General features: G+C 38.0%; 1 protein-coding gene across 8 annotated transcripts in view; it reads right to left on the reverse strand.

Moving 5' to 3' along the window:
* The window catches only part of EML4 (EMAP like 4), a 180,354-nt gene that overhangs the window by 59,770 nt on the left and 104,724 nt on the right, over nt 1-15,860 (reverse strand). For 2 of the 8 annotated variants that reach the window (XM_070069206.1, XM_070069208.1), the window contains 5 exons: nt 15,601-15,730; nt 12,413-12,586; nt 10,428-10,556; nt 9,913-9,938; nt 9,683-9,739 (listed from right to left, as the gene is read on the reverse strand). In XM_070069206.1, the coding sequence (XP_069925307.1) occupies nt 9,683-9,739; nt 9,913-9,938; nt 10,428-10,556; nt 12,413-12,586; nt 15,601-15,730 (516 nt within the window). Of the gene's footprint in view, nt 1-7,266; nt 7,351-9,682; nt 9,740-9,912; nt 9,939-10,427; nt 10,557-12,412; nt 12,587-15,600; nt 15,731-15,860 lie in introns of those variants that run through there. The other 6 variants (XM_008254475.4, XM_008254478.4, XM_070069207.1 and 3 more) reach the window with 6 other exon arrangements.

The following is a 15,860-nucleotide window of genomic DNA, read 5'->3' on the forward strand; positions in this document are numbered from 1 at the left end:
AAAGTACTGTTTGAATACTAATTTTACCGTTAATTTGCGTAGTACAACATAATAAGGACAGAGATCCTACATGGGACGTGCACAGTGGTTCCCGTTGTTGATTTAATAACTGACACTCTTATTTATGACGTCAGTGATCACCCGAGGCTCTTGTCATGAGCTGCCAAGGCTAGGGAAGCCTTTTGAGTTCAAAAACTCTGACCTTATTTAAACAACGCCATAATCAAAGTAGAAGTTCTCTCCTTCCTTCAGAGAAAGGTACCTACTTCTTTGATGGCCCATTCTTTACATTGGCATCTCACTCACAGAGATCTTTCATTTAGGTCATTTTTTTTGCCACAGTGTCTTGGCTTTCCATGCCTGAGAAACTCCCCTTTTAGCCAGATCTGAATGTCTTAAGGGCTGATTCCAAGGCCATAGTGCTGTTTAGGGCATTTGCCATTCTATGAGTCTGCTGTGTATCCCGCTTCCCATGTTGGATTGTTCTCTCCTTTTTAATTCTATCAGTTATTATTAGCAGACACTGGTCTTATTTATGTGATCCCTTTGACACTTAATCCTATCTTTATGATCAATTATGAACTTAAATTGATCACTTTAACTAGTAAGATGGCATTTGTACATGCCAACTTAATGGAATTTGGAATCCCATGGCACGTTTCTAGCTCTACCATTAGGGTTAACTCTGGGTGGGCTGCTCCACTTCTGATTCTGCTCTCTGCTAATGCACCTGGGACAGCAGTGAAAGATGGACCAAGTACTTGGGCCCCTGCACCCATGTGGGAGACCCAGAAGAGGCTCCTGGGTTCATCCTGTCCCAGCATCAGCCACTGCAATCATTTGGGGAGTGAACCAGCCAATAGAAGATCTCTCTCTTTCTCTAACTCTACCTTTCAAAGAAATAAATCTTAAAAAACAAAAACAAAAACAAAAACAAAACAAAACAAAAAAAACCTTGTATACAAAATTCAAGAGCTTGAATTTTAATGCTTTATCTTTTAAAAAACAAAAACAAAAAACCCTGAGTCAAATAAAGCAAAAACTGAAGATGAAATAAATCTGAGTGGTCAGTATATGGGAACTAACTGTATTATTTGCAAACATTTTAAGAAAGATGAAAATATTTCACAATCTTTAGCTGGTTCAGAAGGCATTATTAAAGGAAATGAGAAATGGATCATTTTTGGTAAAACTGTTCCTCAGAGAACCAATTATGAATACAATTCAGGGACGTGGTATTAGAGTTACTATGTTTTTCCTTGCAATGTTGGTATATGACATTAACAAGCTGTAACCTTTTTCTGCTAACCCTAATCACAAATTTCAATTTCTTTTCAAAGTGCTTGTGGAAAACAGTAACAACTGATAGAGTTTGCAATATAACATGAAGTCTAAGTGCCACAATGGGATAAAATGGATTTTTCGTTTTTTAAATTTATTTTTCTTTTATTTACTTATTTATTTGACAGGTAGAGTTATAGACAGTGAGAGAGAGACAGAGAGAAAGGTCTCCCTCCATTCGTTCACTTCCCAAATGGCCACTACGGCCGGAACTGCAGCGATCCGAAGCCAGGAACCAGGAGCCTCTTCCCGGTCTCCCATGCGGGTGCAGGGACCCTAGCACTTGGGCCATCCTCCACTGCCTTCCCGGGCCACAGCAGAGAGCTGGAGTGGAAGAGGAGCAACTGGGACTAGAACCGGCACCCACACTGGATGCTGGCACCGCAGGTGGAGGATGAACCAAGTGAGCGAGGGCACCAGCTCAACAGGATGGATTTTTAACTAAGAGAACATCTCTGTTAACGGACACAGTTGAAAAACAGAATTGGAAAAGGCGGAGTGGGCACTGTGGCACAGAGGGTGTTAAGCTGTTGATTGGTATGCCAACATTCCATATTTGAGCACCCAGGATCAAGTCCTGCCTCCAATCCAGCATCTAATTAATATATCTGCAAGACAGAAGATCATGGCCCAAGAACTTGGGTTCCTGTCTCTGATGTAGGAGATCCAGATGTAATCCCTGGCTTCTGGTTCAGGCCTGGCTCAGCCCTGGCTGCTGCATGCATCTGGGGAGTGAACTAACAGATGGAAGATCTCGCTCTCCATATATTACTGTTAGATAGATAGATATAGATTTTTATTTTAAAAAAAGTGTTCTAGTTCAGATTTCTCTTAAAATCATTTATGTCTATGGTTGTGAAATGCACTATTTGTTGGGGCCAGCACTGTGGCTCACTTGGTTAATCCTCCGCCTGCGCGCCGGTACTCTGGGTTCTAGTCCTGGTTGGGGCGCCAGGTTCTAGTCCCGGTTGCTCCTCTTCCAGTCTAGCTCTCTGCTGTGGCCTGGGAGGGCAGTGGAGGATGGCCCAAGAGCTTGGTCCCCTGCACCCACATGGAAGACCAGGAGGAAGCACCTGGCTCCTGGCTTTGGATCGGCACAGCACGCTGGCCGTACTGGCCATTTGGAGGGTGAACCAACAGAAGGAAGACCTTTCTCTTTGTCTCTCTCTCTCTGTAACTCTACCTGTCAAATACATACATACATACACTATTTGCAAATGGCCTTAAGCACAATATAATAAATAAGCAAGACTAGATGTGCTCTTATGAAAAGTCATATTTGCCATGGGCAGAGAAAGCATGTGGGGCTTTTTTCTTAGCTGAAACTAAGGAAAGAGGATGTCAAGAACACATATTCTCGGAAGTTGGGATGGTTTCTATTAAAAAAATATTGGACATCTCTTACACATATTTTAATCTGGCATACTGCTCCCAATCACAACATCAAGAAATCACGTTCTGGCTTCTTGGGGACTTAAAAAAAAATTCTCTAACAGGGAAACTACCTCCTTTTTGGGGGCTCCTTTTAAACTACAGAGAATACTTGGACAAAACCCAGGCACAGGGATCCAAGTTATGTTTATATAACTATTAAAACAGGTCAGTATCTAAATTTTAGAACTAAGTACATATATCCTTTAGAAATACAGTATTTGGTTTCCTTTCCTGCTTATACTAAACAGACTTAAAACTAGCACCCCTCTCTGAATTCTGGATACAATCTCAGTAGCAAGAATCTATCCAATTGGGCCTGGCACTGTGGCGTAGCACGTAAAGCTGCCACCTGCAGTGCCGGTATACTTCATGGTTGCCAGTTTGAGTCCCAGCTGCTCCACTTCCAATCCAACTTTACTATGGCCTGGGAAAGCAGTCGAAAATGTCCCAAGTGCCTGGGACCTTTCACACATGTGGGAGACCTGGAGGAAGCACCTGGCTTCTGGTTTTGGATCAGTACAGCTCCGGCCCTTGCGGCCATCTGGGAAATGAACCAGTGGATGCAAGATCTCTCTCTTTCTCTGCCTCTGCCTTTCTGTAACTCTGCCTTTCAAATGAATAAATAAATAAATCTTAAAAAAAAAAAAAAAAAGAATCTATCCAAAGTTCAATTAAGGGCTTCTGACTTTTTGGTGGTCTCAAACTGCACATTCCCCCACCACCACCCTTTTTTTTTAAGATTTATTTATTATGAAAAGGAGAGTGAGTGAGTGAGTGAGTGAGAGAGAGAGAGAGAGAGAGGTCTTCCATCCATTGGTTCACTCTCCAGATGGCCGCAACAGCTGGAGCTGTGCCAATCCAAAGCCAGGAGCTTCTTCCAGATCTCCCACGCAGGTACAGGTGCCTAAAGACTTGGGTCATCTTCTACAGCAGGTGGCGGCTTTACCCACTACACCACAGTGCCAGCCCCCAAATTCTCTTTCAGTGGTGACATAATATACAGTGTCAGAAGGACAATGTTATTCTAAGTCCTTATATGTAAAGTTTAGCTATTCTTTCAGGTATAATGCACAGTTTACATGGGTATGACCAGGTTTTAGGACACATAGACAAAGCAAGAATGCTGTTTCCCTACCCAATACCAGCAGCAGCCAGGGAACCAGGAACCAGGAACTCCAAATGGGTCTCGCACATGGGTGGCAGGAACAAAGTTCTCAGACCAACATCTGTTGCCTTCCAGGTGCATTAGTAGGAAGTTTAAATTTTAGAATTAAGTACATATCCTCCTCCCATTTCATAAATGAGTTTACATAATTTAAGTTATTTGAGCATGAGGCCAGCACTGTGGCGAGTAGGCTAAGCCTCAGTCTGTGGTGCTGATATCCCATATGGGTGCCAATTCATGTCTTGTTTGCCTTTCTTCTGATCCAGCTCTCTGCTATGGCCTGAGAAAGCAATAGAAGATGGCCCAAGTACCTGGGCCTTGCACCAGCACGGGAGACCTGAAAGAAGCTCCTGGCTCCTGGCTTTGTATTGGCCCAGCTTTGGCCACGATGGCCATTTGGGGAGTGAACAGCAGACGGAAGACCTTTCTGTCTGTCTCTCCCTCTCTCTGTCTAAACTTTATCCCTCAAATAAATAAAATCTTCAAAAAAATTTTTGAGCAACCATTTGGCTACAACAAATTGCCAAAAGATTTTGAGACCATATGTATTTTAAGATGACTTTTAACATACCCTTCATTTGAAGCCATTTTTATTTAGTTTGTTTTGAGAGGCAGAGAGATTGAGTAACAGATGGAGGAGGCCCAACCCACTGGTTCACTTCCCAAATGACAGCAATGGCCATGGCTGGGCCCGGCTGAAGCTGGAAACCTAATGGGGGTGGAGGAGAGTGTTCTTCTATCAGCTGGTTCAATCTCCCAAATGTCTCCAACAACCAGAGGTGGGCCACATTGATGCTGAGAACCCAAGTATTTGGGCCATCATCTGTTGTCTTCTCGGGTGCATTAACAGAAAGCTGGATCAGAAGCAAGCAGCCAGCACTCTGATAAAAGCACCAGCGCTCTCATATGGGGTGCAGGCATCTCAAGAAGCAGTTTAACCTGCTAAACCACAATACCTTCCCTAAATGTGTGGGCATCTTAACCAGTAGGCCAAACACCCACCAGTGAAGCCATTTTTCTGATGGGTCTCTAGTAAGAAATAGTCAATTAATTCTCAATTTTGTAAGGTATTATAACTGTACTTCATCTTAGTACATCTGTACAGTTAGGACATTACCACACTGATAGTTGAGCAAAAATCAATCTAATCCTAGAGCAGTGAGGCTGCACTATAAGAGGAAGTAAGAGAAGGACTTGGTGATTTATGAGTTCCCTTTTCCTCCAATAAGAAGATTTGTTTTTTGTTGGGGTCTCACTCATTCAGGTTCTTCACATGAACAACTAATTATGTGCTAATTTCAAATAGCATTAAGTTTAAGATCCAGTAATCCCCACCACTGGATTAATACGCAAAGGAAATGAAGTCTGTATGTCAAAGAGGTATCTTTTCTCTTGGGTATGTTGCAGCACTACTCATAAAAGCCAAGATTTGGGCCTGCGCCGCGGCTCACTAGGCTAATCCTCCGCCTTGTGGCGCCGGCACACCGGGTTCTAGTCCCGGTCGGGGCGCCGGATTCTATCCCGGTTGCCCCTCTTCCAGGCCAGCTCTCTGCTGTGGCCCGGGAGTGCAGTGGAGGATGGCCCAAGTGCTTGGGCCCTGCACCCCATGGGAGACCAGGAGAAGCACCTGGCTCCTGCCATTGGATCAGCATGGTGCGCCAGCCGCAGCGCACCAGCCGTGGCGGCCATTGGAGGGTGAACCAACGGCAAAGGAAAACCTTTCTCTCTGTCTCTCTCTCACTGTCCACTCTGCCTGTCAAAAAAAAAAAAAAAAAAAAAAAAAGCCAAGATTTGGAATCAACCTAAGGGTTTGTCAATGGATGAACTGGAGGAAAAAAAAAAAAAAAAAAGCCAAGATTTGGAATCAACCTAAGGGTTTGTCAACGGATGAACTGATATAAAAGATGCAGAATATATACAAAACGGAACACTATATAGCTGTTAAAGAGGAAACCTCGCCATTTGTGACAATATGGATGAACCTGAATGACATCGAGTGAAATAAGCCAGGTACGAAAGACAAATACTTCTCACTTAATATTTGCAATCTAAAAAAGTTCATCTCCTAGAAGCAGAGAGGAGAACGGTGGTTACCAGGATCTAGGGTGGTTAGTGGGGAAGGGAGTTCAGGAGATGTTGGTCAAGGGACAGAAAAATCACAGTTGGATACAAAGAACAGGTACAAGAGATCAATTGTAGAGAAGGCTGATTAATGACGATACACCGTATTCTTTTTTTTTTTTTTTTTGACAGGCAGAGTTATAGACAGAGAGAGAGAGAGAGAGGGAGAGAGGGAAGGAGAGAGAAAGGTCTTCTTTCTGTTGGTTCACTCCCCTAATGGCTGCCACGGCCGGCATTGCACCGATCCAAAGCCAGGAGCCAGGTGCCTCCCCCTGGTCTCCCATGCGGGTGCAGGAGCCCAAACATTTGGGCCAACCTCCACTGCCCTCCCGGGCCACAGCAGAGAGCTGGACTGGAAGAGCAGCAACCGGGACTAGAACCTGGCGCCCATACGGGATGCCGGCGACGCAGACGGATGATTAACCAAGTGAGCTATGGTGCCGGCCCTGATACACTGAATTCTTGATAAATTCTAAGGATGTGAATGTTAAGTGTTCTCAGAACAAAAATAGGAACTATGTGAGCTATTATATTTGTTAATTAGCTCGATTTCATTATCTTGCAATGTATATGTACTTTACAACATTATACTAGACATGATAAACACACATTATTTCATCTGTCAATCTGAAAAATACACAGAATTAGTTTGAGATGCTACAAGAATGATTTAAGATAATTTAAGCCTGTAAAGACAGTAACATATAAAAGTTTGAGAACATTTCTACTCTGGAAATAATGAGAAGATATAGCACTTATTTTCCTTATTTAAAAAATAGATTTTATAACCACTGTAAGGACGAGGAATTTAACAGTTATACTTATCGTACAACAAAACTTGTCACTTTTCTAACAATAAATAGTCCAACAGGAAAATTTATTTAATTTTAACTTGAGTTGCTAGCACTACTTCTCTGTTGTGACTGAAGCAGAACTGAGCTGAATAAGGAAAGAGTAAGACAAGTGAATTAGGCTCCAGGAAATAGATTAAGATTCAGGTCACAAAGGCCCTTTTAGTTGAGTAACTTGTCTTCTTCCCCCAACTAGCCTCAGCAGACTGCCCTATATACATCCTTATCAACTTCCTACAGCATTCAAGCAGTTTCCTGCCTTCCGCCTAAGTGTGCAGCTTTACAGCTTTTCTCCTATTCTGCTATACCTGGAGGACACAGGCCTGTTAGGTAGTTTTCTCTGTTACCACTCACCTAAATGTACCAACTGTAAATAGGCTTCTTTCCAAATCAAAGCACATGGCTTGGAACAATTCAGTTGTCATTGTCATAAAAGAGCTAAAGAAATTAATAAATCATATTTTAAAAAACTGTCCCAAAATGACAGAATAGCTAAAATATAAAAAAGTGTTGTGAATATACCATGCAAAATGAGTATCAAATTTTTAAGACAGATCTACAATTTATAGCAAATGAAGAATATGTATCTCATGGTTATCTTTTCATCTTACTCTAAACATGTGAATGCAAATCCTGCCAGAAAATACATATTAATAATTAAAATTCATTTGGTACTATGTACCAGGCACTGTGTTAAAACACTTTATTATTGCCTTTACTTTTTTATAATAACCTTTTCAGGGCTTAATGTTATTTCAAAAGCAGGTGAGGAAACAAAGACTTAGGGAGGTGAAGTAAGCTACATAAGGTCACCATCGATAAAGCAGAGTGAAACCAGTTATTATGTTTAAACATCTACATCATGTTGCTTGCTAAGTATCTATTCATTAGATACTTCCAAGGCAATTAACTGTCCAAATCCAACCTCTTATTCTTTTCATAACATTATTCTTTTCATTCATTTTTTTTTCATTCTTATTCTTTTCATTCATCTACTACTCCCTATTTCAGTAGATGCCACTAAAAAAGCTGCCCAAGCTGGTGTTCACAAATCGCTCTGTTCCTTACTACCTACATTCTTCCTATCTCCTAAACCATCTACAATCCACCTACTTCTTTCAATAGCCTCTGCCTGAATCTCAGTAAAGCCCAAACTACACTGACAGACAGAAACAAAGTGTTCTCCCTACAGGTACATTCTAATAATTAGAATATATCCACCAGACAGGACATAGCTGACTAAAGTGGCAAAAGAATAGACTCAAATTCCAGAAATAAGGCTTAATGCAAGCAACATTTGGTGTTTATTAAATTCCAGTTTCTGGGACCATCTTTTTTGAGGTTAAAAGTCTTGTAACAGAATTTAACTTATTTTTCTATGTTCTTTTTCCAGCTTTTCATTTAATTCTTCCCAGACAATGGCTAAAATCCTGTTCAGTGGTGCCTCCACAGCAAAACCTCTCCTTTTAAACATATTTATTTACTCGTTTACCCTGGATGACTTTGAGAATTGTGTCACCAACAGGAACAACTCTTACATACCAATTTTAAATTTCTTTTCCTTCCACAGAACATACCACAATGTGAGAAAAGGCAAGCAGACCTTTCTCATTTACCTGATGAGGATTTTATAAAATTTGAGCTCTTTAGCAAAACATCTAATAATAGCACCATTCTGCAATCACACTGTTTTCTGTTTTTAAAGTACTTTCATATATATTATTTCATCCAAGACAACTATCCAGGATCACTGTTGTTTGGCCTAGGTTACACGGTTACTAAGTGCAAGAGTCAGTACCAAACACTAACATGTGACTCCCATTCACTGTTTTTCACTGCCTCTATTTTTTAAAATATTTTTGTATATAATAATAACTGTCTTTGTAAATAAAATTTCACTTTTTCCTTAAAGTATCTCAACCATTAATCTATACTGCAGTATAATGGAAGAAGAAAGTAAGATCTAATTAAAGGAGAAAATGTCATAAAAATTCAGCTTAATCAATGTTTTCAATATAAGAACAAATGACTGAAAGATGATTACAAATGAAAATTTTTTGGATCCAAAGAAAGTAAAAACCACAGAAATTAAGTTAGATCTCTAACAAAAATTTTAACCATTTTGTAGCTGGTTAATAACCCAGAAAATAAAGATAACTATGACACATAGAAATGAGCCGCAGAAAGCATGCACAGAAAAGACATGCTTTCATTTAGAACAGCATGCGTCAATTAAATGTACAGGCAATCTAAGGAGAATGTAGAGCTGATGGATAAAACTTACCTACTTTGTAATTAAGTTAAATACACATTTACAGAAAGTCTGCTCTCCTTTTTTGGTCAGAACAAGCCAACAACAGCAAGTAGCCAGAAATCACAATTAATGTAAGAAAATTTTAAGAGGATATGAATTTGCTAGACTCACTGTAGTATTTTCAGTCTTAGCATCAAGAAATGAGTGATTATTTGCAATGAAGTTGGCAAGACAGAAAATTGAGTTAAAATTTATCAATCTTTTAAATGGCTTTTCTGTGTTTAACTTTTTTTAAAGAGAACTAAAGAATGTACTTCATATCTTGTTTTAATACTGTATTTTCTGTTACTTGAATCATCAGGTCTCACAGAAATCAGATGGATTTCTTAAAAAGTTGGATTCATTCAAATTACCCTATTTCCAGGAAAACCAAAAAGTATAAATAATGAAAAGCCAAATAAGAGATCCAAGAAGAAATTAACTTAGAAGGCAACCAACTGCGTAGCTTATTCTTACCTTGGCTGTTTTTTTCACGGGTTGACATTTTTGCTGGTTGAGACAAAAATGACATATCTTACAATAAAAATTGGGCATTTTCTTAAATAACTATAATAATGAATGTCTCTTTGATTACTATGAACTAATAAAGTACACCAAATGAAAATGAGTCATATTCTTATAAATTAGCAAACACTAAACTATGTAGGAAAGCAAAATTAATATTTTTAAAAGGTTTTTTAATTTACCTTGGTTGATGATGACATCTTTATGCCTAAAAAAGGGAATTCAAAGAACACATTTATTTTATATAATTTCATACGGCTGGTCATTAGAATCACCTGAAGAAATTATAACAGCTTCACTGTCTAACCTACACCTTAAATAATTTCTAGAAGGAAAATTTAAGCATCAATATTTTTTAAAGCTTCTCTAGCCTCCATTACTAATATGCACTACTTTATAAAACAAAGAACATCGTATAATATCACCTAAACAATGAAAGCATAAAAACTTAAGAAATATACTCAAATCGTATAGGACTACTGAGATTCACTATTTGAGTTAGGGGTCATTAACTGGAAGATACAGCTTTTCTTAGAATACTTAAAAGAAAAAAAAACACAGGAGGAAAGAAAACATAGACATTTTAATATGGATTCTTTTTTTAGAGATTCAAGTTAAGACATATAAGTATACAGGCAAACATGACAGTCATGGAATTAATTTTCAGATACAACAGACCAAGAACTATAATACTTACTTGTCTGTATTTTTAGTAACTTTTGATATTAATTTTGATGTTGAAGGAGTTCTCAGTAATTTATTACGATTATCATCTGAATTTTCCCATGAGTTATGTGACTTTTCAGCTGTTGGTGGTCGTTTTATACTGGAAGAAATATATAAATTTCTTAGACACAATTCGGAGCAGCAATGACATGTAACGGACACTTTAAACAAAACAAAAAAAAAGCAGCAATTAACATTTTCTTAAAGCTAATCCAGAAAAGAGAAAGAAGGATTAGTTGAAAGGCTCTGCCTGGATGAGTGAAGGAATTAAACAAAGCAGTTGCCAAGTCTGTTTCATAATCTTCAATATTATTCAAGATTCACAAGAACAAATATCTGATTTTAAAAAATCTTTATCTTTGATAACAGAAGAAAAAACCATTTTCTTAATCTTTAAGTAATAGTATTTTTCATAATGTGTAATTGCAAAACAAACTGTACTTTTCATTGTCATTGAATTACATGGCTCCAACTTGAATTCTTTATGTAAATACATCCCCTCATGTAAATAAATTATATATGGTAAAAGTGATGATTTCTAAATTGTGGGACAAGAAGTAAAATTCTTATTTATACCTTTAGAGACAAGTCTATTAATGATCAGAAATAAACAAGATTTGACATGAAAAGAATGTGCTATTATCAATGCTGGCTCCCTTTTATTTCTTGTAACTGAAATAAATGATTCTTTGGCTGCATTGTAATTATCCTAAAACTCATCCAGTCTTCCAGTATTTCTCACAAGAGTAAATCCAGAGAGTAACCAAGAAGGGCAAGCACATTTCCAGGAGCCCTCAAGAAGCTGAAAAAAAGATTCTGGGACAAAGAAGGTACCAAGTCAAATCTAAACCTTAGAGAACCTTAAAGAGATTGTTTATAAAAAGCCACCTTTAACCACGCACAATCCAAAGTTGGAAATATTAAAAGCTATATTCAAGAGAAACTCCACAAGAGACCAGGCAAAAGATTTACAAACCATTTACGCAGAGTAAGAATCTGCATGACACACACAAAGCATTCTGTAAATGGTAAACATGCATTAATCAAGTGAAGAGTATTTTGTTTTTCCAAATTTCCATTAGAGATTTGAGGCAAAATATTAAACTGATCAAATAGAAATATATCATAAGTCTTTTAAGAATAGTTGTCATTTATTTTACTAAAATCCTAGCCAATTCTCGGAATAGTTTAACTGTCTCCTAAGATTACCAAGCAGCAGTATGATGATAAAATGCATCTATACCTAATCATAAAGCTTGAATCAACATCTCTAAAACAGGAAATTTAATTAAGTTGGTCTCAATATTTGATTACAAGGCAGCTGTAGCAGTGAACTCCCAGCATGCAGGTTTAGAACCCCAATTTAGGCTCACACACACTGTTAGAATGTTTGTCCCTTCTCCCCTTCTCACAAATTTTAAATATTAATATTACGGACACAGAGAAAAGCCCTCAAGCAAGCCTTCAGCATAGAAAAGACCAGGTGAAATGGATTCATTTCTTTACTTAAGCAAGAACTTATCCTCCCAAGACCCAAAACTGAAACTGAGATGCAGCCACAATGAAGAGCCATTTGTTGAGAAGGGCCCTTGCAAGTTGAAGGTTGTAATGATGCCAAAATATGGTGAGGAAAACTACATATGGCCATTTTCTACCCATGGCTATAAAGTTATGCATAATTATATACAAATTAAAAACTAACTTTTTTGTTTTGGTTTTAAAAAGTAGATTATTGTTGCAGTTCTTTTATCATATTGCTTGTAACTTAAGTTCTTTTCTAGTTTTAACTAAGAAATTTTGACCTTAAATCTTTGTTCCCCAATAGCAACAAAAAACAGAAAAAAGACCCTAGGCTTTCTTTTTTGGAATCCACGGGTAGCCAACTTTTTCCCAAGTCACAGAATTTAGGTATCATTACAACCATTCCCTAGGTCTGAACTCAGGGACAGTTAAAACCTTTTGGTGGGAGTAGAATTCTTGCTTTCTGGAGTTTGTCTGTGTATTTGGAGAGGCTGTGAAGAGGGCTGGGGAGAAGGTGATGCTCGAATTTGTGGACTTTGATCATTAGAATGAGATTCCTCTTTTTTTTCTCTCTGTCCTTGTGGTTTTTCTTTCTTTTTTTCTGTACCACTGTAAAATAAAGTATAACATGGAACAACACATATTTAACAAATAAAAGAAAAAAAATATCAAACAACAGCAAAGTGGTTATTATATCATACCGCTAAACAATTTACATTGCTTCATTCAGTAAGGAGAAGTATTTCTTTGAAAACTCTGGATGCTATTAAAATCTTTGGTCATGAACTTATAAAGTTGCCAAGGTAATATATCATTTGAAGAATGCTCCTTTGGATGGAAATGACCTTACTCTAATGAATTTCTGACACTTTGGCAGATTAGGGGGAAACAGTACAAGGTCTCTTAACTGACCTCAAATTACCCAAATCAAGGATCAGTTACACTTTCCATTACCTGTGTGAAACATATTGATGCCCAACACATGCAAATTAGGTTGTTTTCTAACTCCTATGTATGCTTATGCTCCTGTCAATTGAGTTTTAAACTTTCAATGGTTTATGTTTTTCCCCCAAACCTGTGTATGCCAGTGGTAGAAAAAATTTACTAAGTTATTTAAACACAAAGAAAATCGACAAAATACAAACAGAAAGGAGAATTGAAGTTTGAGGCAAACTAAGTTGAATGCTCTGGAAAGACTATAAAAATTAGGTACTAAAAAATGCTGTTACATTTTGTGTGGTGAGACAAATTTTCAAAAAAAAAGAGATGAGTCTCAACATATTTTATCAGTTTTAAGTTTCTTACAGAGTCTTCAAAAAAGGTGAAACTAAAAAAGTATAAAAAGTTACTTATAGGTATATTTTATGCAAGCTACTCAACAGGAATTTGATCAGAGACATCCTTAGGAAAGAGAGGCTTGAGTTCCCACGAAAAATTTACAAATGAATATACATGAATGTACTTTAAGTTATAATGCTTAAGATGTACACAATTTTCTGATTCTGTATTCTGACTCTTGACTAATGAACCGCCTGCAATTCCCAAATCACACTGGGTAAATACAGACCGTACATTCTTGACTATAGTATAAAACAGATGAATAAAAACTTGAATTCTAATGTTTTAAAAATAGAAAAATACCAACCATATAGTTCTTAATCAAAGGACATTTTGTAACTTGAGTGTAAAGTGGATCATCTGGGCCAGCACTGTGGCATAACAGGTAAACCAGCTGCCTGTGACATGGGCATCCCATATGGGTGCCAGTTTTAGTCTTAGAAGCTCCATTTCCAATCCAGCTCCCTGCTAACAGCCTGGGAAAAGTAGCAGAAGATGGCCCAAGTGTTTGGGCCCCTGCCCCCTGTAAGAGACCTGGAAGGGCTCCTGGCTTTGGATCAGCCCAACTCCAAATGTCGCAGGCATTTGGGGAGTAAACCAGTGGGATCTCTGTATGTCTCTGTCTCTCTAACTCTGCCTTTCAAATAAAATAAAAAAATCTTAAAAAAAAAAAAAGTATGTGCTAAGAAACACAATTTGATGTCAAAAATACCAGATTAACTTTGAAATTAAAAAAACAATGAACGAGGGCCGGTGCCGCGGCTCACTAGGCTAATCCTCCGCCTTGCGGCGCCGGCACACTGGGTTCTAGTCCCGGTCGGGGCGCCGGATTCTGTCCCGGTTGCCCCTCTTCCAGGCCAGCTCTCTGCTGTGGCCAGGGAGTGCAGCGGAGGATGGCCCAAGTGCTTGGGCTCTGCACCGCACGGGAGACCAGGATAAGTACCTGGCTCCTGCCATCGGGATCAGCGCGGTGCGCCGGCCACAGCGGGCTGGCCACGGTGGCCATTGTAGGGTGAACCAACGGCAAAGGAAGACCTTTCTCTCTGTCTCACTGTCCACTCTGCCTGTCAAAAAACAAAAAAACAAAACAAAACAAAAAAGGCAGTTTTCCTTCTGAGTAATTTTGAAGCAAATACAGAGCCCCTTAATCGTAAAGTAACAAACTATGCTAGTCTTAGACAGATAAGTAACTACTGTACATAATAAGAATTACTACATAGTACTAAGAATTATATCAAACATTATATAACAAAAGTAGGCTGGATTATTGAATACAACATGGAAATTTACTAAAAATTTTAAAAACCCTTTCCACCATGAGCCTGTTTTCTTATGATTTGTCTTTTCTCCTTAAAGTGTAATACAGCTAATAAATTCTGGCATTCTTTGAAGCGGAAAGTCTAAATTCTGTAATAATGACTTCAAAGACTGAATTCTAGAAGGAATCCATAAAAAGATTAAAGATCTTGTCACTTCCTCACCATTCCTATAGCCACATGTTTGATTACACATCTGTAATTCTCCACTATGAATAAATCAGTCACTAGCATTATTTTATTGAGGTAAGCATTTACCAGTAGTACATTGTTACACATTATTCTATTACTTAAGGTTTCTCCTCACTCATTCTTTGAAGAAAACAGTTGTAAAATTAGGTAGTTGATCTCCTATGGTTTCTCCAAATTCTTTATGGAATAATTTGCTAGAAATTTCAAAAAAGGAGGAAAATTCTGTAAACAATTTTATTGGAACAAGAAACTACTGAAACTTATACTGCAGTAAATCCACAGCCCTCTTGCCCATCATTCCCTAATAAACATAGGTGCATGTGCACACACACAGAGTACTGGATTTTGAATTAAGCCTTCATTTTACGATTATGGCTAAAGAACCAAAGTTACAGCATTTAACCTCACTGATGTAGACACATGTCAAATATTTTATTTTCTTTTTAAAAATGCTGTGTCAAGTATGTTACTTAAAATGGAGATGTCATTTATATAATTTCATTAAATCTAGTGAAACTTATCAATAAATGCTAGCTAAAAAGAATTTAAAAAGAAATAAAATCACTGTTTCTTTATAAAAGACCAAAAGCTTCCTCACCTCACTTATTGTGAATGTGAACTAAATGAGTTCAGGCTTGATGTCTCACAGTTAAAGAATTCAAAGAACATGCTTATTACTTCAACTCCACATTTCACATTCTTTTAAAAAATAGATTGATTATTCACATTGAGACAATTCTGCAAAGTTAGCCTTATATCTTCTTTAGAAATGGGTACCTTTTAGCAGCAGATGAAAGTGTTTCTTTTCTTGCAATTGAGACAGAGCTTGAGTGACCTGGTTTTCTGTTTGCACCACTTCCATTGGTTATACAGGACATGGAAATCGCTTCCCGAAGGCCTGGCTGGCCTAAAGAAAGTTAAAAAAAATTATACCAAACCTCTAAATATTCCTTATAGATAAGAAAAAAGCAGACTGCCTCCCTCTCCAGGTAAGCAACATTTGTAAGCAGCATTGGATGCTACTGATTTAAGATTTA

Source organism: Oryctolagus cuniculus, chromosome 2 (assembly GCF_964237555.1).
Source record: "Oryctolagus cuniculus chromosome 2, mOryCun1.1, whole genome shotgun sequence".
NCBI classification, from domain to species: Eukaryota; Metazoa; Chordata; class Mammalia; order Lagomorpha; family Leporidae; genus Oryctolagus; species Oryctolagus cuniculus.